The 25,098-nt window shown below is 35.6% G+C and overlaps 1 protein-coding gene across 3 annotated transcripts in view; it reads left to right on the top strand.

Moving 5' to 3' along the window:
- The window catches only part of LOC149780741 (uncharacterized), a 41,829-nt gene extending 19,351 nt beyond the window's left edge, over positions 1 to 22,478 (top strand). For 2 of the 3 annotated variants that reach the window (XM_089937802.1, XM_089937801.1), the window contains one exon: positions 1,125 to 9,169. In XM_089937802.1, coding sequence (XP_089793928.1) covers positions 1,125 to 1,527 — 403 coding nt within the window. In that variant the 3' untranslated portion in view covers positions 1,528 to 9,169. Of the gene's footprint in view, positions 1 to 1,124; positions 9,170 to 12,674 lie in introns of those variants that run through there. The other variant, XM_089937803.1, reaches the window with a different exon arrangement.
- The last annotated feature ends 2,620 nt before the right edge of the window (positions 22,479 to 25,098 follow it).

The raw sequence follows: 25,098 nt of genomic DNA, 5'->3' as shown, positions 1-25,098 counted from the left end.
TCAAAGTCACACTTATTTTTTTGGTCACACTGTTTATAACAAATTTTTTAAAAAAAATTATCATTGCCAATAACATCGCTATTACCATTAGTTTCTGTGAAGTCTATGACAATTCTCTGCAGCTGAGATATTCTTCTGACTTGAGACACTGCGAGATAAACAAAGTTTGACCATTCGATACGATCATCGACGATCCAAACATTTGTGTAAGAGTTGCTTAATCCTTGTGATGAATGAATTGTCATTGCATATCCTAGCATCCATGGAGTTTTGTCAGTGGTAAACGCACTGTCAGCAACATTGACAGGAACTAAAACAATATCATTTAATACAAGATTTTGTTTTTCTGATGATCCTGGTATATCAACGTCGAAACAGCCTAGCAGAAAATCAGTTGGCTTCCCAATCAAATAAAGACTATTTACTTCTAAAAGTGTAACTGGCCCCAGGAGAATGTGGCCCTTTGTATTAACTGACCCTTCTCAAAATCTGCAGGCCACAGGCTGGCAGGCCAGTGGCTAAATCAGTCCCTGTTAGCTTGAAGCTGTGTCTGTATGTTACATATAGGAATACTGAGCATTTTACCTCACTTGTTAGACACCCCTTTCTCTAGATGTAAGAAGGTGCATAGACCAGTTAAAAAAAAACTTAAAAAACAAACTAGATGTAACTGCATTTTCAGGTGAATCTAAGCTTGTACTACATTTGTGAATATGTTTAGCATTTGTTTATGCAATTTTATTTTGTTATTATTATTATTATCCATTACCTACTTGTGTTACTTATCCATATATATAAAACTTCATACTTAAGCTCTCAGAGTCAGATTGTTTTCATATTATCTCCCCTGCATTAGCTTGTTGGGGTCTAGGCATCAATTTTCCAGCTGTGAATGCATTATCGTTGTTAAAGTTTTGTGGTAAAGTTTTTCAAGTCAGAAGCAATGGTTATACATCAGTGTATGAAAACAGGTGAGACATCAGATTCTGTGGAACATTTGTTTATAAAATAATAATTGCAAAAAAGACATTTAATTTTACAAGTATATTAATGCCATTATTTTATTTTATTTTACTGTGAATTTGTTGATATATTTGTGTCCATCTGCTGATATTTTTTTTCAGAGGCTTTGATATAGTTCCATGGTTAGAGAAGCTTGGTTGTAGTGAAACTGTGATAAAGCCATTTCGTAGTTCTGGACTTGGAATTCTAGCAGTTGCGTATTTAATGTACAAATTGGCCACACCAGCAAGGTACACTGTTACACTAGGCGGTACCAACCTAATGATTCGCTACCTTCGAAAAAAGGGGAGAATACAGCCAGTGCCAAAAGGAGATTCGCTGCGAGAACTTTATAAAGATGGCAGAAAAGAGCTGAAGGAACGTAAAGGTGAAATTGTTTTAAAACTAAGACAAGCAAGACTTGAAAGAGTTAAGAAATTGCGAATCATGAAGGCAAAAGCCACATCTCAAGTTAGACAAAGCAAAAAATCATTTCGAAAAGGAAATGGAAATGGAAAATTATAATTTTACTAGCATAACCAGGGTGGAGAAATCTCAGATATGTCATAGTCTGATGGGCTACAAAAATGGAAAACTGCTAGTCTGAAAGAAATTTTAGTAGCCCACATTTTTCATTGGATAAACAATTCCATTTAACATGCTAATATGCAGACATGTAAAATTGTTAGTGTTAAAAGGAACAGAATAATCAGAGACTCCAAGTATATAAAATAGTTTATGTTATTATATTGTTGTTGTGTGTGTTTTACATTCAGCACTCAAATATCTGTAATTTAAACTTTATGATCAATCAAATCAAACTGATTTTACCTTATTACTACAAGAACATACACATGCTTGAAATGTTTGAAATCCCATTTTACAGTTTGTATTCCTCTTGGAACTTTAAAACAAAAAACCTAGATGATATAACAAAAAAATGCACATAACTTGGTTCATTCATTAATTTATAATTTCAAACCTGGTTTTTCCCAGCTTATCTATAACATTGTCATTCTCGTGTTCTCAAACCAGACTGGGGTTTCTGTGTGAACACTGCATCCATATTTATGTGGGAAATCTATTTTCACATTCAAGTGCATAATTTTTCCATTTCTATTTTTTTTATTTTATATATGGCATATTAAAGTTTGAAATTATAAATACTTGATCAAGATGACACAATGTTTGCATCCAATGTCCATTACTTCACTGAAAATGGACTTTTCAAAAAACCGAAAAATTTACCATGAGTATGTTAGGGATCCCTTGCCAATAATCGGGTTAGAAATTATAAATTTATGAATGGTATTACTAGGTTTTGTGCATTTTTTAAAATATGTCAGGCTTTCCATTTTTAAAATCAGAAGGGAAGTAGAAACTGCAGGTGGATGGGTGGGTGAGTTGGCTGCCTAATAATTTTAATGCAAAAACAAAATTAGGTAGTCCAAGGTGCACAGACTACAAATTTATCAACCCATGATAATAAGTTTGTGCATACATTGCATATATGACTGTAATTGTACTTCCAGTATAATTTACTGTCATTTAGTCAACGCTCGTTTTTAAGAGTCTTAACAGTTACTTTTGCAGTGGCAGCATCAACAGTTTATGGTTTTGCTCAAGTTTTTCATTTCGATATATTTTTTAAACCCTCAGTAGAATATCATAATACAGTCAGATCTGTCCTTACAGTCACCCAGGTTCAGTGGTCACCTGGTCACAAAGGCCATTCTAATCCCTCCACTCCAAGGCATGGTTTGTATGTACATGTAAATGTCATGTAATCAGCAGTCACCTGTCTCCACGATCAGCGACCATGTGTTTCATAACCAAACAATGGTTTCACCCTGCCATTAATGGTCAGTGGCCATGTGTTTCTTAACCAAGCAGTGGTTTCACCCTGTCTTCCACAGTCATAAGCCACATGTTTCTTAAGCAATCACTGGTTTCACCCTGCTTTACATGGTCACTGGACTATATCAGCATTGACTACTCCACGCATGGAAATTAAACTTATGTTGTTTGATGAGCAAGGCATGGTATATATAAAGGGATATTACATCAATCGACTGCCAGAGTAAATTTATTTCCATTCCCTAATCATCAAAGGTGTCTCATAAAGTCTAGTGTGTTTTGATGTCTGTGAGTTTGAGCAACTACTTATTCCATGAATTGTTTGAAGTGTGAAAACCTGTTATTATGCCTAACTACACCAGCTGGCCTAACAAAAAGTCAGTATGTGTTTCCCAGTCATAGGTAAATTTTGGATACAAATTAAAGGAACTGCCAAAAATTCATCAGAACTTTTAAATATGTAACAGTGATAGTGATGATGTCATGTAGATGAGGGATTAGACTGAGGATAATCTTGTCTGAAACTTCTTTGTTTTTGCTAAATAGCTTCACTGTATACATGTATCTTTATAGCATACTACTACTGCTAATAATAGTACATGCCAAATAGTAATAGTTATGATACTGCTACTACTACTAATGCTAATGCTATTCAGTGCATAGTAAATGCATTTGTCTTTAACCAAATATGAAAACTGAACCTACCTTCAGTGGTCACCTCTCTACAATGGTCAGTGTGACCTTTTCCTATGGGTTGCTGCAGTAGGCAGGTTTGACTGTATGTGCATGAATCATTATAAAACCATTCACATGCTTACTCTCTGCTTTGGCCTTGGAGTCACTGTCACAGTCATTTAAAATTTGTGCTATGGTGGTTTTGGCTTGGATCATATTCTTCGAATTTCTCTACAAAGTATAGGATCATATAAAAGTTACGTTTTTTTATATATAATTGGCCTATAATTCCTGTTATGAAGATACTTTCAGCATCTATAATTTTGCCTATGCCAGTGTTCTGTTCTGTTCAGTTCTGCAGATTGACAGAAAATGAGAATCTCTTAGTGCAAAAGAAGACAAATTTTGTAATTGTATGCCTTGTTTGTAATAAATGAGAAGCATAGTGATGACAGATGCAAACAAGGATGAATCTGTCATTTTGTCATTGGTTCTATAGTTATGTTCTAAACATTGGAAAAATGTTCAATTTTTATTATATCATTATCCTTTATTTTATTGAAATGTTATAATTGTTCTGTATTTCAAGAAAGAATTTCTTTTTTTTTCTCTAATTTTAGCAACAAAATTGAGCTTGGTCAATGTTTTGGTTAATTTTTATCTCTGTTGATCATAGACCAAAATGAACTTATGGGATAGTCTATTATACTACATTCACCTGTTACCACAACTTTGTTATCACAGCTCCTCCTAAACTGCTTGGAAGATATTCATGAAACTTTACAAAGTAGAGGGTCAGACCCTTCCAGGGACTTGTTTTGGCATATATTTCCTAAACCCCTTGATGAATTTCTTAATACCTGTGATGAATTGTTATGAAGATACAACGATGCATCCTTGCAAGCACTTTTGACCCTATTTTCAAGGTTACAGTCATAGAAAATTTGTATTTAGGTAGTTCAAGTCTACCAAAAGTAGTTGAGAACCATATGTAGTTGTTTAAATAATGAGTTATTCTTAAATCATGTTTCTGACAATAGGTACTATATATGTAGATATCGGAATGTCATGTTCTTTTCACATTAATGTACTAACATTAGGACATTATTATTGAGCCACTGCTCAAAGGAAATTAATGTATACGACATGTGTATGTCAAGAATTTATATAGAATGATTAAACCCTGTTTCAGATTAATACATTGATCACAACCTCTGTCGCTATTATTATTTTGATCCCATCTTTAACCCTTACATCATAGAATGTATGGCTTTTTACCCAGTTGATCGACATGTATCAAAGTTACACAGTGCAGTTCGCTGTAAATAGAACACCATTTGACTCCATACACATAGGCCTGTTAATTAACTGTTACAGCAGCGTAGTACATGTTACGTTTAACATCAATTTTAACAATTTTACATTTTTGGTACACATCTGTTATGTATTGAAAGATATAAGAGAAAATCCAATTTTTATAGCTGTAAAATTACTTTTCATGGAAGAAATGTGCTTTAAAATCTTGAGAGAACTCGTTCACTGTCAAGCCAGTGAAGTCATGTGATGCCATAGCGGCCATTCTTATTCTCAAAATTTACAAGTTCTTTGTTTATGTCTACATCACTAAATTGTCTGAATTTGATAATTTATAAAACGTAATTGTTGCCTACATCAGTATCTGAACCTTCACCTAAATTATTGAAGCTCTCATAGTAGTGATTCTAATTGTGCAAACTCAAGAAAGTACTGACCAAATCCTTTGCCTCCATTTTGGAGAGTGTAAAATATGACCCAGTTACTTTGAATAGCAGATTATGACTAGATCTTAAATAGCAACCATGTGATCTGGCATAATGGTCATTCACATCAATGAATGTAGTATCTAATAGCGGTGTTTTCCCAAGGTGGTGCTACAAAAACCAACTCATAATGGCTGATGTTTACAGCAGGCATCCAAAGCCGCTTCTATGAGAATGGAGTAGAGGCATCCAAAGGCGCTTACATGAGGTAATGGGTTAGTTACATATGCAAGTGCTGATCATGTGTATGTTTATACTTACGTATTATCTATCTCCTTACGTTACTGTACAAATTTTGATTTGTATTAAGGGAGGCCAATTAAACTGAGCTACGAATTTTCTAATGAATCAACATATATTGCATTGTTCTGAATTACATGTAAAGAGGTCTTCTTGAATAAATATTGTTTAAACTGGAGATTTATAAAATATAAGCAAAAAAACAAAATATCTTTAACCAGTTAATTCACATCATTTTAGTGTAAAAAAAAAAGTTTGCAAGGAGTACTTACATGTTTGTCTCATCTTCACACAAGCAGATACATATTAGTGTTCTACCCATGGCCTTTTATAGTATTAGTCCCCATATGCTATAACTTCAGCCTTTTACAGTCCCCATATGCAATACTTTCAGCCTTTTACAGTCCCCATATGCTATAATTTCAGCCTTTTACAGTCCCCATATGCTATACTTTCAGCCTTTTACAGTCCCCATATGCTGTAATTTCAGCCTTTTACAGTTCCCATATGCCATAATTTCAGCCTTTTACAGTCCCCATATGCTATAATTTCAGCCTTTTACAGTTCCCATGTGCTGTAATTTGTGTTTTATACAGTAGTAAACATATTCTATACTTTCATCCTTCTATAGTATTAGTCCCCATGTGCTATAACTTCAGCCTTTTACAGTACCCATATGCTATACTTTCAGCCTTTTACAGTCCTCATCTGCTATAATTTAAGCCTTTTACAGTCCCCATATGCTATACTTTCAGCCTTTTACAGTCCCCATATGCTATAATTTCAGCCTTTTACAGTCCCCTATATGCCATAATTTCAGCCTTTTACAGTCCCCATATGCTATACTTTCAGCCTTTTACAGTCCCCTATATGCCATAATTTCAGCCTTTTACAGTCCCCATATGCTATACTTTCAGCCTTTTACAGTCCCCTATATGCCATAATTTCAGCCTTTTACAGTCCCCATATGCTATAATTTCAGCCTTTTACAGTCCCCTATATGCCATAATTTCAGCCTTTTACAGTCCCCATATGCTATACTTTCAGCCTTTTACAGTCCCCATATGCTATAATTTCAGCCTTTTACAGACCCCATATGCTATACTTTCAGCCTCTTACAGTCCCCATATGCTATAATTTCAGCCCTTTACAGTCCGCATATGCTATAATTTCAGCCTTTTACAGTTCCCATATGCTATAATTTGTGTCTTATACAGTAGTAAACATATGCTATACTTTCATGCTATAATTTCAGCCTTTTACAGTATTTAGTTCCTATACATTACAGATTCGGCCTATGATGCTTTAGAGCTAGCCAATATTCATTGTACAAGTGCAGATATGCTTTTAATGTTTCCCTGTGTATTTTGGTAGAAAAAATCCTGTCACCCGATTAAAAGCCTTACCTCTCAAGTGACACCTGTTCTTTTTTCTGCTTGGGCATGCAGTTAAGTTAATCCAGGATAATCACTCACTCACGTAGCCATAATCTTTTGTATTTGCCTTAGCCTAACTGCATGTACACTACCTTGATGCTTGTTTTGTCACCACACTCATGCAGATATGTTATTGGTCTGTGATAATGGAATCTACTCTCAGAGTGCATTTTATATATACATATGCAAGTCATTTCCATTGCCAGCATAGAATTATTATCAAACGTTTGATTTAAACTTTGTAAATATCCACTAATTAATGAAATAGTTAACCTTTGTACCTAATATATTAATATTTTAAAACCATTATGAGTAAATACTTATATTTTATTGTGTTTCTAATTTTATTTTAGAAATTTATTTTTAAAAATTGTGACCTTTGGGAGGATCTTTTGAAGAGTAAAGAACAATTTTTTTAAAAATATAGAGTGCAATTGATGGCCCAACTTAATTCTTTCACATTATGGCTTGATTATTCTTTACTGCCACTTAAAGAAATATAGGGATTTTAATAATCAAACATGCTACTCCGCATGTTTGCTGTTCAGCAGTTGAAGTATTTTCCCGGCCTCAATGCAGGTCTCATGTTAGAAACACACAGTATCTGATTGGAGCAATTTATTGTTTGTTAAAATGCATTTCAGTCCTTAAGATATGTACACCATAGATGCGTATTTCTGAAAATATATTATTTCAAAAGCTGTGATCCCTCTTAGAATTCTTGTAACTTACCCTGCTTCTGAAGCTATTAGATGTCTGAAAGGTCAGCACACCTAGACGAGAAGGCTTGATTATGACTCACTTATATCGTGTACCTTGATTAATATTCATTTCCCATTACATCATATTATTATTACTAATACTGTTATTATTTATTATTATTATTATTATTATTTGTCTAACCTGGGTAAGTCAGATATCACTTTTCTTAAAGATTTGTGTTGAAGATTTTTGCAAATGAGGTAAGAGGCTAGGAGGATACATATCATGATAAAGGTGAGACACACTGGAATTTGGAGCACTTATAATACGGATGCTCAAAAAGTAGTAATTAGTGATATTTTGACAATTTTGGATGAAGTTTAAAGAGTAAAAATATGGTGTCAGAGTATTTTTATTCTCTATCACTTGCATAATATCACGTTTTAAGTGCAAATGGACTTAAAAATAACTATTTTGGAAGAAAAAAAGATTGGTTTTGTTCCACATTTATAAAGACAGAATGATGCCTTCAATATCTTCAAGGGAAATGTAATATTAAAATCAAGATGAGAAGTAGTTGTATAGGGGAAATTAATGCAGGTGAATATTTTCAGCTCATATTTTGTGAGCTTTTGATATTTGACATTTAAACCAATTTCTTTTGAGTAATTTATTTGCTTTCTTTATAAACATGACAACTTGTAGTGTTTGCACAGTAAAGAGATGGCTGTCTCTATATAATTGTGAAGATATACCTGGTAGTGTTGTGATAATATAAGTTTACTTATTTCTAATTAAAATGGAATTTAAGTACTGTTTGAGCTTATTATTATATGCCCGACTGTCATTTGTAAATCATATAGTGTTACCCGCTAAGTGTTGTGATAATATAAGTTTACTTATTTCTAATTAAAATGGAATTTAAGTACTGTTTGAGCTTATTATTATATGCCCGACTGTCATTTGTAAATCATATAGTGTTACCCTGTTTGTCTGTACATACATTAATCACACCTTGGTTGAGGTCAGTTTCAGATACTGGTGGGGCATTCATATTTTGTGAATAAATTTATAGTCTTGAACCCTGCTATTTTCCAGAAAATGGGAGATAGTAAATTGGACTGTACTAATTTAGTACTAGTCTCCAACTTTGATCCGTTTCATGAGCTGGTGTCTGCTAGCCATTACCCATTTGTATTAATGTTGCTTGTAATTTTAAAGTAAAATTTATATGTGTAAATTGATTTTGCTGCATTAATGGGGTGGGGAGGGTATGTCTTTTCAGCATAGAAATATTTGTTTTAATGAGTTGCACAATTCAGTTTGTGTGTGTGTGTGTGTATATATATAAAGTTAATTGTTATTTTATTTTTATAGTCAGTAAAATAGCTCTAATGAGCTGATGTTTCTTATTATGTAAAATGCAAACTGACTCTAAATAAAACATGTTTATGTCTACATATTTCTCTTCCATACTGTCTTCTCCCTATATTGGATTCTTTAAGATTTCATTTGGTTCGGAAACCCAGCATTTTCATTAATCTTTTCATGCTGTTCCTTATCCTGGAATCTTGTTGCCATGCTTTTTGTTACCAATCAAATTTAGTAGACAGCTCTAATTATACAAGTGGCCGAGTGGTCTAAAGTACTCACCATTACCAATCACTGCCATTTCAACTGTCTGTGTGGGTTAAAGTCTTGAGCTCAGCAAATGTGGGTATGTGAGATAGCTCGTGAGTATCTTCTTATGGGTTGGTGGTTCTTTCTGTGGTTTTCCTGGGATTTTCCTCCACCAGTTAAACTGGCCACCATGTATAGTCTATCTTGTGCTGAAAAATGGCGTTAAACCCCATAACAACAACAACAACATTGTTGGCAATGTTTTGTACAAAAGTAGAATTTTGCATATCCCTTTTATCATCATCGTTATCATCACATGAATGACAATAACATTTAATTTATGGGTATACAAATATTTGCATATAAAACATAAAAACATCTCACTTATCCAGGATGATAAACTAACCATATACTATTGAGTTATTACAAAAAATAACAAAGTGTAAGAATGCAAGGATTTGGTCCAGAAGAATGCTATTGGGTTATTGAAGGCCTTGTTCTAAAAATTGGAGGGGAAAAAAGTTAACACTTGTTGATTCAATTTAAAATCTTGTCAGTATTAAGTTTGTGCAAACATAATTTATTCCTGGCAGATGCTGTTGTGACAAAATAAATATGTTGGTGAGGAAATATCATGAAAGACACATACTGAAATGCCAGTTATGTGATTTGTCAGATTAGGTCTTCTAGTGGCACTACCTATCAGATGCAGGAGGAAATAACTTGAACTCTCTACCCCCATCTGGTAGAAAATTAAGCATTCTGGAAAAGGTTTTAAGTCATTGTTTGGGTGGAGCTTTAATTCTGGTTAATTAAGTTTTGAGTGCAAGTCTTGTCTAAAGATTTAAGAATTCACAGACTATACCCAAGCGTAATGCTGCAAAACCAATGCCCAACCCAGACAAAGTATTAAACAGAACAATGGCCAAGCAATATACATCTGTGAACCAGGTGTTGCACAGTTTGGAACATAATAATGCTTAAATTAAAGCATTTGTACGTGGTGAATGGATGTCTTTAACCTGTCAACATTTTTGTGTTACAACTGCATTGGAAATTGCTTACCAGCAAGTTAGGAGATCTTGTTGGCTGTGTTATCTAAGGCTCTTGCCTTTACAGATCATTGACATCTCACCTCTGTCCACGTATGTTCTAGTTATGGCTAGATCAGTAATGCGGGTATGTAGGAAAGTTTGTCAGTAACCTTCTTTTGGTCAGTGGTTCTCCTGGGCTCTTTTTCGACCAATAACACTGGCAGCCATATATGGCCTATGATGTGTTAAAATTGGTCTTAACCCCCCAAAAATTAAATAAAATATCTCATGTAAGTAGTTCGGAAAGTCTTCATTCTAGTTTCCTAGTTGTGCTCTCTTTTTTTACCAATTTTGTGCTTTTTTTTAAAGTTCATTTTCAGAGATGCTGACAGGGCTTGTGATTGCATCAATTGTACAAAATTTGTATAAATTCTCATGGAGTCCAGTGATGTTGCAAGAACACACAAATTAGTTTAAAGTCATGCATATGAAAATGTACATTACACAGTAAAATTCAGACATTCATTTTTAATTTGCTTGGCACGACCTAAGTCACTCCACGACATGTCATAACTGTTTACTGGGCTCTTGAGCTTGAGGTGAATGGTTGTTACGCTGGCACATTGAAGCATTCTGTCATAATTTGAAAATTGTATCAAGGAAGTTTTACGGGCCCCCGAGTGGTCTAAAGCGCTCTCCGTTACGGATCACTGCCAGCTCACCTCTGTCTGTACTGGTTCGAATCACAGATTCAGCCAATGTGAGAAAGCTTGCCAGTAGCTTCTCGTAGGTCGATGGTTCTTTTCGGGGTTGTCCCGGGTTCTTCCTCCACCAGTAATACTGGCCGCCATGTATAGTCTATCATGTGCTGAAAAATGGCGTTAAACCCTACAACAACAACAACAAGAAGGAAGTTTTACAAATGCATGTTTATAATATGGGCTACTTAGAAAACCTAAACGGCTGATTCCCAGCGTGGTTCATCTTTAGATGATGATTTCACTTGGCAAATTCTGGCTGATGATAGTATTGATTGTAATGAAGTAAATTTATTTTTAAAGTAATGAAGTTTATGATATTGGAGCTGCAAAAGTGTTAATGGAAATACCAGTGTGTGATTTGGAATCAGAGAATGGTGTTAAGTGAGAGGTCGAGGTACATGCTTGATGGACAGAATCAGATGGCATGCCAACCACCCATTTCAGCAGTATTTTGAAATTAAATGTAGAGAAGGCAGAATAACAAGTCAAATTAAAATACAACAATTTAAAACATACAATTTAAAAGTAGAGTTAGTTTTCATTTCTTTTTGTTCAATACTATTGTTTGCACCAGTTTGACTTTGGCTGTACTTTGGAATCATTACTTGAATAGCTAAACTTTTCTGACATTGAGGCCGTGTCATTCACTAATAGTAAAGAACCTATATTGTTTTCTCAGTATAACGTGTTCAGATTCAATTTCAAACCTTAACTTTAATTTTTTTAAAATTGGCATGGTTATTTTGGGATTGGTGATTTGTAAATTTTGGAAGAGAATAGTATAAAACAGTTCAGATATGTAACTTTTTCTATAAATGTGCCAACAAGAATTTTATTTTTCAGGACTACCCTCAACTTTTGAGACAGGTGTCATCTTAGTATAATATACACATTCGTCGAATGATCAGATAACAATTTTGCACATTTTGATATTTCTCCAATGCAATCAAGCATTATAAATTGCCCAGTAATTTGCAATCAAGTCCAACCTTATGATTATTTGGTTATTATTCACACATTGGGTTGTTTAGGGAAAATCATTCTTTATGGCCATTTGAGTTTATGGATATGGTTCATACAATTATGTGTATGTGCGTCATGCATCCGCCATCAATACTGTATCTTGTCCAAACTGCTCAACAGAATTCAGCTTTAAAATTTTTTACAGGTGTTATCCTGGTGTCTTTTTCAAGTTTATACCAGTCCACCATCAATTTTAGCTGATGCACTAAAATTTGTATTTTAAAAAATATAACTATTATTCTTCCTGGTATAAAGAAAAAGAACAAAAGAAACAAACTATAAACACTCGACAGAATTTGACCAAAATTTGACAAAAGGCATCCAGACATGAAGGACATTAACTAAGTATTGCTGATCTGCCATCAGATATGGTTGTAATTACTAAAACAAACAAAAATTAAAATGACAACCTGATAATATTCATTGAAATATTTATTTTTGAAGTCCGTCTTTTCTATACAACACTCAATTAAAACTTCTATGTATGAAAGATGATTTCATATGATTTTATTGACTGTTTTACAGGCTGATCTTGATAGTGCAACTGACGTGTGGAGTGCATATCACATGAGAAGTAATTGGAATACATGACTACATTGCAACAAGCCTAAATTGTTATACACATTGCACCGCCTGTATGGATTTGAGACAATAATATGCCAGGTAGACATTTACATATTGAAGTTTTGTGAGAAGAATCTCAAGCAAAGAATGACTTGCCATGTGATGAGGATTTACTCGAGTTGCACCTGATTCTAATGGACTAGAATGGCTGTAAATTTATATTGGGAATTTTTTTTTTTTTGAACCTGTAGGACAAGTAATATCATTGATCAGTTACATGGCATCAAGAAATTTTATAATGTTCCACCATATTTCATTTGTTGATGTGTGACCGCTTCAGTGGCCTAGTGGTTAGAGGATTTATCTCGTATGCAGGAGGTCATGGGTTCGATCCTCGGCTGAGTCATACCAAAGACTTATAAAAATGGCACTAACAGCTGCCTCGCTTGGCATTCAGCATTAAGAAGTTAGTGTTAGGACTGGTCAGCCTGTTAGTTATTATTAGAAAGTCTCTTACTAAAATTATAAGATATAACCTAGACAATGTCAGGTACAGACCGCTCTGGTGGCCTAGTGGTTACAGTGTCCACCTCAGGTGCAGGAGGTCAGGGATTCGAACCCCGACCGTGCCATACCAAAGATATAAGAATGGTACTAGCAGCTGCCCCGCTAGGCGCTCAACATTAAGACATTAGTGTTTGGACTGGTGTCAGGATAATGTGACTGGGTGGGTCATCATGCTACATGTCTGCGTCATGATGCCCCAGTGCTAGACATCACTATAAACTGCCACACTGCAGACATTGTAGCGATATGAATTAAAAAATTGTTAAAGCTGCATTAAAAATCCTAGTTACACACATGCACACCTTCATTTCAACAGCATTGATTACAGACTTCAGGTTAAAATGAATTGCATCATGGCGACCAAGAGGTGTATGGCACTCACTTTATCATTCACAACTCACCTCTGTCACTGTGGGTTTAAGCCTCAACTTGACCAGTGTGGATATGCGAAGAAGCTTGCTGGTAGCTTCCCATTGATTGGTGGTTCTTCCCTGGCTCTTCCTCCATCAAACATACTGGTCTAAATGTGTGCTGAAAAATCACATGAAACCCCACAAAATAAGCCTATAAAGATGCTCCAAAGTAGATGAATATATACAATGATACACAAAGAAGTTGTTTTTGGTTGACCTTACTTTTGTATATTGCTTTCTTGAGTATTTTGGTTCTATTCCAAGAGAAATGTGGATTCAATTGCATGTGTGCAAACTGCACTTTATATATATTCATACAGATTTTTTCTCCACACTATGTAAGAAGTGCTGATGGGGAAAGTGTACATCACAAAGATGGGAATGTGCAGAAGTGAACCAAAAGTCGAACGATAACACAAACAGAAATAAAATGTAAGATGAGGAACTTATTGCTGTCAATCAATAGAAAAGTAACAAATATTTATACAAATTCGAATGTCACTTCCATGTTCCATTGTGTTATAAATGTCTGAAATATTTTTAAGTGACCAAAGTTCCATTGAGTAATATAAAAATACCAAGGGCACACTGATAGAAATAATGCAAAGTTTATGGAGATTACAATAATAAAGTACCATGATACAATTCAGAATAGTGTCTGGAGAAATTAGCATGAAGATAAAGACATAATTGTGCCTGCGTAAATCAATTTGCCATGCAATATATGTGACCTTCACTTAATCAAGACTTGTGTTTTACTTATAAAGGTGCATTACATAAAACAAACAACCATAATATGAGTACTGCCTTAGAATTAGTTAAAATACAATAGTTGACCCAATTCCATGGTGGTTAAATGTTGGCCATTGTGACCTGCATTTAAATTGATAATTTGTTAATTACACAAGTCACGGGTTCACCAGGTGTCATGACACTGTTGTTAACCATGTCATATAAGGTGCTTCTCAGACTCAGTCTTAGCTATTGTAAAACTTGCCATAAAACTGTAAACATGCGTCACAATTTATGTCATGATATGCAATTGTTCATTTGCCTGGCTGGTGACTTTTGAAATGATGCCTGATATTTTTATTTCATTCATATTTCTCTTTCATAAGAATGGAGGGGATTTTAATTATGGGGTTCAGTATTGGTATGCCCTGTAGTTTAAAATACCCATTTTCCTGTAAGCTTTTGTTCCTAACTCTTACGGAGTTTGATAGCAATACCCTTTCTTCTCTCACACATCATTACCGAAAACAAATTTCACCAAGTTCCTTTGCTATTTATTCTAAGAGTGATTCTTGGTATATTTTTTCCATTATTATTTAAAGAAATTTCTTTTGAAAATGTATTAGACTTATGAAGGCATGATAAAACTTTCTATTTATTGCACACTTGTACAGTTATCATAAAAATGTATGGTATTGAAACGATGTTTTGGACTGAAAAAATAATCTTAATATCTCTCAACTTCAGACGAACATAAATGTTGATTCATGTGCAATAGCTCTGGATTCACTTTGAGAACAAAACAATAGGACTGATATGAATTACATGCAGATTCAGAACAATTAGATTGAACATTTTTTTACCTGATCTAGTGTATTTTCTTCACTACCAGGAAGTGAAAATGTACGTGATGACTGTTTTGTTAGATAAACAGTCCTCAGTTTGTGATATTTGTAATACTTTGCTTTTTTTTATATGCCTGAATGATATGGATTTCTTATGGATAATTATATCCTGACTTAAAGCACACAGCTAATAAAATGTAACTACTAAAGCAAGAATTAATTAAACATTATATTCAGTGAAACCACCAATTCATCATACTTGGTCAGTATTTTATGTTCTAGGCATGCAGTGTCTGTAAGTATAATATACTATGACTCTTACGTGAAATTTGAAATATTTAAGGACAAATTTTCCTTGGTCGATGAAACAATATAACATCATTAGCAAAATTTCACACTCATTCTTATATTATCTTTAAAAAAATAACCTGTTAGTAAAACCATGCTTATGGATGATTTGTAGTTAAACAAAGCATCATTTGGATTCGTCAGAATGATCGACCCATAATTGTATGCAATGCTCCCAGGGTATCTATATAAGAAATCTTAATTTGAACTGCTGTTTCCACATACAACATTCTTATCACCAGCAAGATCATGTCATGTGTGAGAAGCTTGTATATCCTGCATTCCTCTATCAGTGTGTACAATTTGAGTACAACTTTTTTGAAAAATAACCACTTTCATGAAATAATTGGTAAATACTTATGCACCATTCCTCCACAACAAACATGCAACCAATCATTATGTCACAAAATTCATCAATGCATCCATTAATGAATATTCTGCTTCATCAAAAGCAGCAGATTTTCCTCAATTTGACCCCTTTAGGATTGAGAAATTGCAATGGTACTCTGACGTTTTCACAACTGACAACAAGACCCCCGCTAAAGAATTTGTGTCCTTGATCAGTATCCATGCAAAGAACCAGATTTCTGAGGACACCTGAATTAGATGTATATTGTTCTTCCAACAGAGTTAAATTTTCTTATACTTTCATGCAATTTGTGTCTGCTTTTCACCATTTGATGATTTTATGCTAAAAGTTCCAATATATGACTTTAATCTAAAACAGACTATTATCTAAGTGTATATGTCCAATATATGACTTTAATCTAAAACAGACTATTATCAAAGTGTATATGTCCAAAACATGACTTTAATCTAAAACGGACTATTATCTAAGTGTATATGTCCAATATATGACTATAATCTAAAACAGACTATTATCTAAGTGTATATGTCCAATATATCCACCATTTTCTATGAATCCATATAAGCATGTCAAAAATGTCACAATCCTGTATCGTTATAATACAGTATTAACTAATAATAATTGTAATGCACTGTCATCGTAATGCAATTTTTTCTTGTAATAAAGCCATATCAGCACAATGTTATCTCATAATAATGCAATAACATGTCATAATAGCACAATGTTATCTCATGAATCACATCTTTTTTGACTGGTGTTAACAGGTTTCACTAATTCTTGTTATTCTGTGATATCTGTTGGATTTATTATTGATAATGAAGACAGAGAAACAGATGAATTATGTGGGAATATAAACATTTTATAGAGATAACTGCATCAAATAGATTTTTTGTTTGTGGGTGTTTTTTGTTCCACTCATGTTGCTTAATTGACATCACAATTGGTAAACTACAAAACTCTGTGAAATATTTTAAGCTCTTTTTCTTGAATCAATAACATATTGATGGATACTCATCAAAATTGGCTAGGTCATTCTCAGATAAAGCTGCCTGTGCAAGTGTTGATTGATTCTGTGCATATTTTTTCTTTTTCTTCAAGAAGTCCATTAAGAAGCTGTTGGAGCAAACACTGGGTGAATGTTTTAATTCCTGCTGGACAGTACCAAACTCGGACAACGTTTAATGCATTTCCTACGAAGTTTTTCATTCAAACACATCATATGACATTTATGAAACATCACTTCTGTGTGTGACTATAGTGAAATATATGATCGCCATTTCTGTTCTTCCAAACATTTTATGCATTCTCCTCAAAGGTGTGGCCAGAGCCCCGAGTGGCCGAGTGGTCTAAAGCGCTCACCGTTACGGATCACTGCCATCTCACCTCTGTCTGCGTGAGTTCAAGTCTCAGCCTCGGCTAACGTTGGTACGTGAGAAAGCCTGCCAGTAGCTTCTCGTGGGTTGGTGGTTCTTTCCGGGGTTTTCCAGGATTCTTCCTCCACCAATTATACTGGCCGCCATGTATAGCCTATCTTGTGCTGAAAAATGGCGTTAAACCCTACAACAACAACAAAGGTGTGGCCAAATAACTAGTGGAATCTTTAACTTGTACTTCTCCCACTTTCATGTAGATGAGTTGGCTTTGTTCATGGTGACCTTGGGTCATTCATAACTTATTCTGTGTAATATTTTAACAGAAATTTTCTTCTTATATGAGAAATTATGAGCCATCACTGCCCTCTTTGCTTCAAGTGTCATTGATAAGGTCTATGATCCATTTGGCAAAATCGGGAAAAATGTGGGCTTCTCAAAAGATTTTGTTCATGTTGTCCTGGAATCTTACTTCAACTGGGACAGTGAAAAAAGATAGGTTCTTGTATACGCTTCTTACAAGCCTAATGAGATAGAGATATGCAGAAATTAGGGATGCCAATGCTGGTCTCTTGCAATCTTTCAAAATCAAAAAAGATTACATCCACTTTTTTCTATTTCTTTTTGGTCATCAAATTTTCCTCCAGTTCATTATAATATTTTTGGATTAAGATTGGTGTTCAATGCCCATGATTTGTTTTAAAAAACTGCATCTTTTCTTTACTGGACAGATATGTGCCTTGGAGTTATCGGTGAGCTGTACACATGTGGAGCACAATCTCAATAACATTTTTCTGATTTTGAACTTGTTTCATGCGATGTTCATAACACATTGGACTGACAAAGGCTTATTCTTTTCTTTGAAAATGCTTGGTTTGGACACTAAACAACCCCGCTGTAAATGTGTTGGTTCCAAGTGGTAAGTCCTTGGTGACATTTCTCACAATAATATTTATATGCTAGAAATCCAGTGATACTAGTAATGGCATTGAAATGTTCTTGATGATGATAAATGTGAATGTATTTCGTGTCTATAAAATTGGGCTCTCCAAACACCAGAGCTTTGCAAACCACTTGAGTACACTTTTCACTTATATGGACGAATCAGGACATTGTTAAATTTTTGTATTTCAGCAATGTGGCTGTCTCTTTAGATATGCCTACCTGTTGTAACAGTTCTGCTTCTTTTCATAGTTTGGCTGTCTAATTGTTGACTGCACTCCCATGCTCTTTTCCATTCTGCTGTTTTGTTCTTGTCAGCTTACTTTTGACCCACAACGATGGCATGGCCCAAACACATCTGGTCTTGTAAATTGTTAGTTTGGATGATACTGCATTTGTTACTGCAAATATTGTTCACTAATAACACTTTTACGCTACCTTAGGGAGGTGAAACATGGGTAATGTGATGTGTAGCTTTTTCATGTCATGTTAAACGCGTCATTGGATTGATAGATGTGTTGAATTTTGTTGATGACTTCGGAGGATGTTAGTTCTGCTGGTGTACTAAACTCGATCCAGACTGGTGACTTCAATCGGTCATAATGAACGTTTGTCTTCGTTGGATGACATTGTTGTTTCAGTGTCTCTAATAAGGAATCTGCAAATTTGTGATGAAATCTTCTAATTTTATGGGTGGCACTTTGGACTTCAGCTCTTTAAATTTGACAGTGTAGGTGTGGGCCATCATTCTAAATTTTCTGGATGGCACTTTTTGCATCTTTGAAAGAAATGTAAAAATTTTCAGCAGCTACTGAACAACTTTCTTATGGAGTCTATTTGGACCCTCTTGGTCTTGTGGCAAAAGTGGTGTGCATCGATTCAGGCTCACTCATATCATCTTCATAATCTCTAGCATGGATTTGAGCTAACACTTCAACTCATGTATGAGGTGAAATTCCATGTCATTTCTTTTGGTTTCTTCTAGTTTCTCACTGGAATAGTGCAATCATTTCATCTTGATTGCAAAATTTAAAGTGACTAATTTTTACATGGACTAGGTCCTTTGTAAAGGGTAAGTATCTTACCCTAAAAGAATACATTAAGCTTTCAAACGGTGTCTCTTAGTGGTCTAATGTGCACTCCGTTACGGATCACTGCCATCTCACCTGTCTGCGTGGGTTCGAGTCTCGGATTCTTCCTCCACCATTAATACTGGCCGCCATATGTGGCCTATTGTGTGCTGAAGGATGGCGTTAAACCCTACAACAACAATAAGCTTTCAGACTGGTAAGATGGAAGAGTCAAAACAGATTGCTCTTCTGATCAGAGATTTGCAGAGTCATCTGAAAGCATACATCAGAGAAGACCTCGGACTACTCCTCACAAGATAAAAATCAACATACTTGCAACATCTTTCAGAAGAAAGGACATTATCCTGACATCAGGCTCACCAGTCCTAACACTAAACTCTTAATGCTGAGCGCCAAGTGAGGCAGCTGTTAGTACCATTTTTGTAAGTCTTTGGCATGACTCGGTCGGGGATCCAAACTTGACCTTCCGCATCCAAGGTGGATGCTGTAACCACTAGGCCACTGGAGCAGTCACCATACAGGTCTAGCGTCAACATTGCCAGAACACATACATTCCCAGGAGCTGAAGTAAGAAGCGACAATGATTTGTTGATGATGACTATCAAATTTCGTCTTTGGAAGACCAAGAAGCCAAGACAGGTTACGGTCGGGTTTGAACTTGAAAAAGTTAAAGATCCATTCGTGGCACAAGCATTTGAGGCATCAGTATGCGACAAATTTGTACCACTAACAATTCTGGATGCTCAAAAAATAAACTTTGACACCTTGATCACCATCTTCAACAAGGCAGGAATAGGCACAGCCTGTGAGATCCTTGACAAAGCAGGATAACGAAACCCTGGGTCACAGCAGATATCCTCGACCTCTCAGATGTGAGGAGAATATTAAGTAGGAAGTGGGGAGACCTTGAAGGAGCCGAAAATGCAGGGAGATTCACATCAGGATTAAAAGGAGTTTAAAGAGAGCACAGGAAAGCTGGAAAGAGGACCAATATAAGGAAATCGAGAAAAGCCTGAGCCAGAATAACAGTATTAAATAAAAGGCATACAAGTTGGTGAAAGACCTGACAATAGAGAAACGTGGGATCTACCACGACCCAAGACAAGGCCGGTAAGTGTCTCACAGAAGACCAAGCAATTCTAAACAGATGGAAATAATACTGTTGATAGCTTTACAACCAAGGGACTTCTGGAGTTAAGGCACTAAAGAAAGGGAAGTTAGCTGGTGTAGACAAAATACCAGAAGAACTTGTTCAGACAGGAGGAACCTTTGTGATAGATGTCCTCACAACAATCTGCAACAAAAATCTTGTAAACAAGAGAATGGCCCACCCCATGGACACAGTCTCTGATCATCTTACTTCCTAAGAAAGGGAATCTGCAGCTGCGCCGGAACTACCAAACAATCAGCCACATCAGTTACCCAAGCAAGGTCATGCTTAGGATCATCCTCAGAAGACTGAAACCCCCGAGCAGAACACGTCGTTGCTGAAGAACATGCTGGTTTCAGAGTAGGATGTAGCACTATATAATATAGCTTCAACGTCAGAATCCTTTCTGGAAAGTATTTGCAGCATTAACAGGACCTCTCTCATGTCTTCGTTGACTTCAAGAAGGCTTTTCAACAAGGTATGACATGCAGCCTGGTGGACCACCATGCAGATATACAACATAAGCCCAAAACTAATCAGCACCGTGAAAAACCTGTATGACGTGGCTTACTAGCAGTGTTTTCATCAATGGCTATATAAGAGAGATTGGTTCAGACCCACAGAGTCAGAAAGAGGTGTCTTCTCTCATCCACTTTCTTCAACATCTACGTGGAAATGATGCCTTGGAAGACCCCGAGAGCAGTGTCAGTGTCGGGTGCAGAACAATCACCAAACTGCGCTTCGCTGATGATATTGATGACTTAGCTGGAGAGGAACAAGAAATGAAAACCTTAGTGAACCGTCTCTATCAAGCATTACAAAGGTATGAGATGGAGATATAGCGCTGAAAGTACCAAGCTAATGACAAACATCTCTAGTGGCATCCAAAAGGAAATAAGAATAAATGAACAGTAGCTGGACACGGTGAGAAGCTTCAGGTACTTAGGTGCTATTGCCTCAGATGAAGATTTAAAACCTGAGTGTCCGTCCAGGGTTGCGCAAACAGCTGTACTGGCTAGGCTGAAGCCCATTGGAAGGACAGCAACATCACACTTGGTTCCATGATCAAGCTTATGCGTTCCCTCGTCATGTCCATATTTATATGTGCATGTGAGACATGGACACTTACTGCAGAAGTAGAGAGAAGGATTTCGTACCTTATACATGAGATGTTATCTAAGGATCCTGAGCATCTCATATTTAGACCACATCTCTAACGAGTATGCAGGCCCGGTCCTAAGGCAATGCGAACGAGGCAACTGCCTTGGGCCCCGTGCTGTCAGGGGCCCAGTGCTGCTGGCTATACATTTGTTTTTACTGTGTTGAGATTGAAAAGATTTGTTTTGCTTGGTTCCCCGCTCATCACTTGCTGCCTTGGATCCCGCACGCCCTAGTACCCGGGGCTGTAAGGAGTTGCGCATTAGAACCCAAGGCGCCCAGCATTGAGAGGTTAGTGATAGGACTGACATCAGGTTACATGCTTCCGGCATATGAGAGAGAGACAGAGAGAGTTTGTTATATAGAATTAATATTACTCCTGAATATTGTACTATTTACTGATAGTGTTTAATAAAACTTGTATGCTATCAAATTAAACTGTGGTCTTGTCAAAGTTATGATTTACTTCAACACAATATCACTCGTCTGTATTCCGCTAATCTTGTGGGCCACGTATTAATTATAATTAAAAAAATTAAAACTTCACGAAAATAGCGCTCTTAATTATGTATGTTGAAAGATTATGAAAGTCCGTCTTTTCTACATTGTAATAAGTGACTGATTCATTATGTTTTGATTAATCATCATGCTATCACAGTCTATTTAATATCTTGTTTCATCGGTATTTCCTTAATTTAATTGCAGCAATAATAGTGAGATAATCTGTCGGTTTGCAAAACCTTTTTATCAATGCTGATATAAATAAAGCACTTTTGTAGTCATTTTCCAGTTCACTGAATTTAATATCGTTCAGCAACACAAAATGTAACGCTGATTTGAACTAATCGTTGCATTTTCTAAGTACCATTTACAACAATCTGAGCAATGATGTTATTATTTTGATATTCCGATTTACATGAACCACCAGGAAATGTAGCCGTTTATACTGATTCGGTAAAGAACAAAGAAAACTGGACAAGTATATGCAGCTTTCTATTATTTTTTTTATACGAAAATCCATCAATTGTTTATAAAACCTTGACAAACAAGATGGTAAAAGCGTATTGTACGATAAACCATGATTTAATTTTTATTCAATTATGTTCTCATTATTATTGATATAAATTAAAATTAATTAAAACTTATGAGATCAATTAGTAACGAATTATTTAAATGTAGGCGTGAAACCTAATATACCTTGAAGTACTGTAATATTGTTGCGAGTCTATGCTCTTAAAGTAAGTAACAGAAAAGAGTGAAAAGCAACAAGCTTTGTAAAATTGAACAAATAAATTCCATCGAATACAACATGAAAATAAAATAAAAAAAGCTTACAGTATTGCGAATTAAATCCAAAAACAATCATAGAATTACAGATGCATGTCCTAATAATTTAAAGTTTTGAATAAACTTTTTGTGACATGTCGAATTTTGAATTACAGAAATTTTAAAGTTAAATGCATTTAGCAATTAAAGTCTTATCGCAGTTAAGCCAAAAAAGGTTTTAGTGAAAGGTCACTTCGAACTTTCTTCGTTCCTCTTCGCCATTGTCAGTGTAAAATTCAAAGGAACAATATTTCCGACCCTGTGAAATTGACCGGTGTATCTTAACACGGTCCTTAGAAAGTAAACATTTGAGCTACCAGCCCTAACCGCTTGGTAGGAACCTATGTCCACTTATCATATTTTCAAAGGAAAATTGTCACGCACTGTCGTACACAGATTCTGAGCTGTCTAAATCTGATGAAAGAAGTTATTTCTTTGGGAAAGATTAGGGACCACCACCCACGATTGGGTATAATAAATTGCGGCGTTCACTTTAGAGCAATCTGACTTTAAAATGACGACCCTAGTCGAAATTCTTTAGTCTGAAAATTTCCTAGAAGAGGAAACTTGGTCGACTCCGATGAAAGCATAAAGATTAGTGCTTTCCTCGTGAAACAAGAAAAGGGACCAGTTGGTCGTCATGTGAAAAGAAAGGCATGTTTAGTGCTAGGACGCACACGTCCTGAAGGAAGGGGGGAAAATACAGCGAAAAGGAACAGTTCCTGAGAGAAGAACGAGACAGTCCGAAGACAAGAGTACAGGGAAAGAAAGAAAGAAGGACGAGGTCAGAATAGAAGGACCATGAAGGGGCAGAACCTAGAGTTTAGGAAGGATGAACTAGGATACGTTGATATACGGTCAAAGTGAATGAAGGTGATGCAATCAGTCGTGGACATCGCGCTCTTTTCACCTCTCGTTATGATGATGTAATAAATAAAAATTGGACACACCTGTTAAATTCTACTTATATAGTCTAACTTGAATTGGCATTGCCGGTATTGATTTGTTCTGATCAAATTTATTTTCTTGTCAAAAAGGGGCTCGTATTGTTTTATTTCTTCCCAGTATTCTCGCTCAGTTCTCTGTTGAAATTCCATTTTTCTTTCACTCCCGCCGGGCTATAATATCGAGGAAGGCCATCCTCTGGATAACGCCAGCCAAATCCAATTAAACACCCCTCTTTCTATGAGGGCGACGTTACACTTTTGTAGAAATCAAAATTAAGTCCAACGTTGAAGGTGTTGTGGCTGTGACGGCCTTTATTGTGTTGTACCAACAGTCTCCTTTTCTAAACACAGTAATATAATTCCCGGTTTCAATTCGTTCCAAATTCCAGTAAATGTCTCTATCCAAGAATATATTTTGTGTAAGAGTACTTTGTATTTCCATAGAAAAATCACTTTAATAATTTGAAGAAATAAAGTCCAGCCGAAATGTTCTTATTGGACACAAAAATAATACAAATTGATTCTGCTAGATCTTAAATTATGAATGAATAATCTTTCTCTTGATAACCTTACATAGTCCTCTACTTGACCTCAGTTAACAGTTAACATTCTCTATTTTAAAAAATAAAATTACCTATTGGAAAATAATATTCTCTAATGTTCTTAATGTTTACTAAATAAAATGTTAATTACTTTTAGAAAGTCTCTTACTAAAATGATGATATATAACTTAGACAATATCAGATACAGACCGCTCCGGTGGTCTAGTGGATATAGCGTTCGCCTCGGATGCGAGAGGTCAGGGTTCGAACCCCGACCGTGTCATACCAAAGACATAAGAATGGTACTAGCAGGTGCCTCGCTAGGCGCTCAGCATTAAGAGGTTAGTGTTTGGACTGGTGTCAGGATAATATGACTGGGTGGGACATCATGCTACGTCTGTGGCGTGATGCCCCAGTGCTAGACATCACTATAAACTGCTACACTCCAGTAGCTATATGACTGGAAAATTGTTGAAACTACGTTAAAAATCCCAAAGGCACACATACATAAAGTATACCAGGTAAATTGTACAGGAATTCCAATAGCCTAGACCCAGACCCAAATATATTTACTTATATCAGTTATG

This window comes from Sinohyriopsis cumingii, chromosome 16 (genome assembly GCF_028554795.1).
Source record: "Sinohyriopsis cumingii isolate HCF-2022 chromosome 16, ASM2855479v2, whole genome shotgun sequence".
Classification (NCBI taxonomy): Eukaryota; Metazoa; Mollusca; class Bivalvia; order Unionida; family Unionidae; genus Sinohyriopsis; species Sinohyriopsis cumingii.
This window is presented reverse-complemented; position numbering and strand designations above follow the sequence as displayed.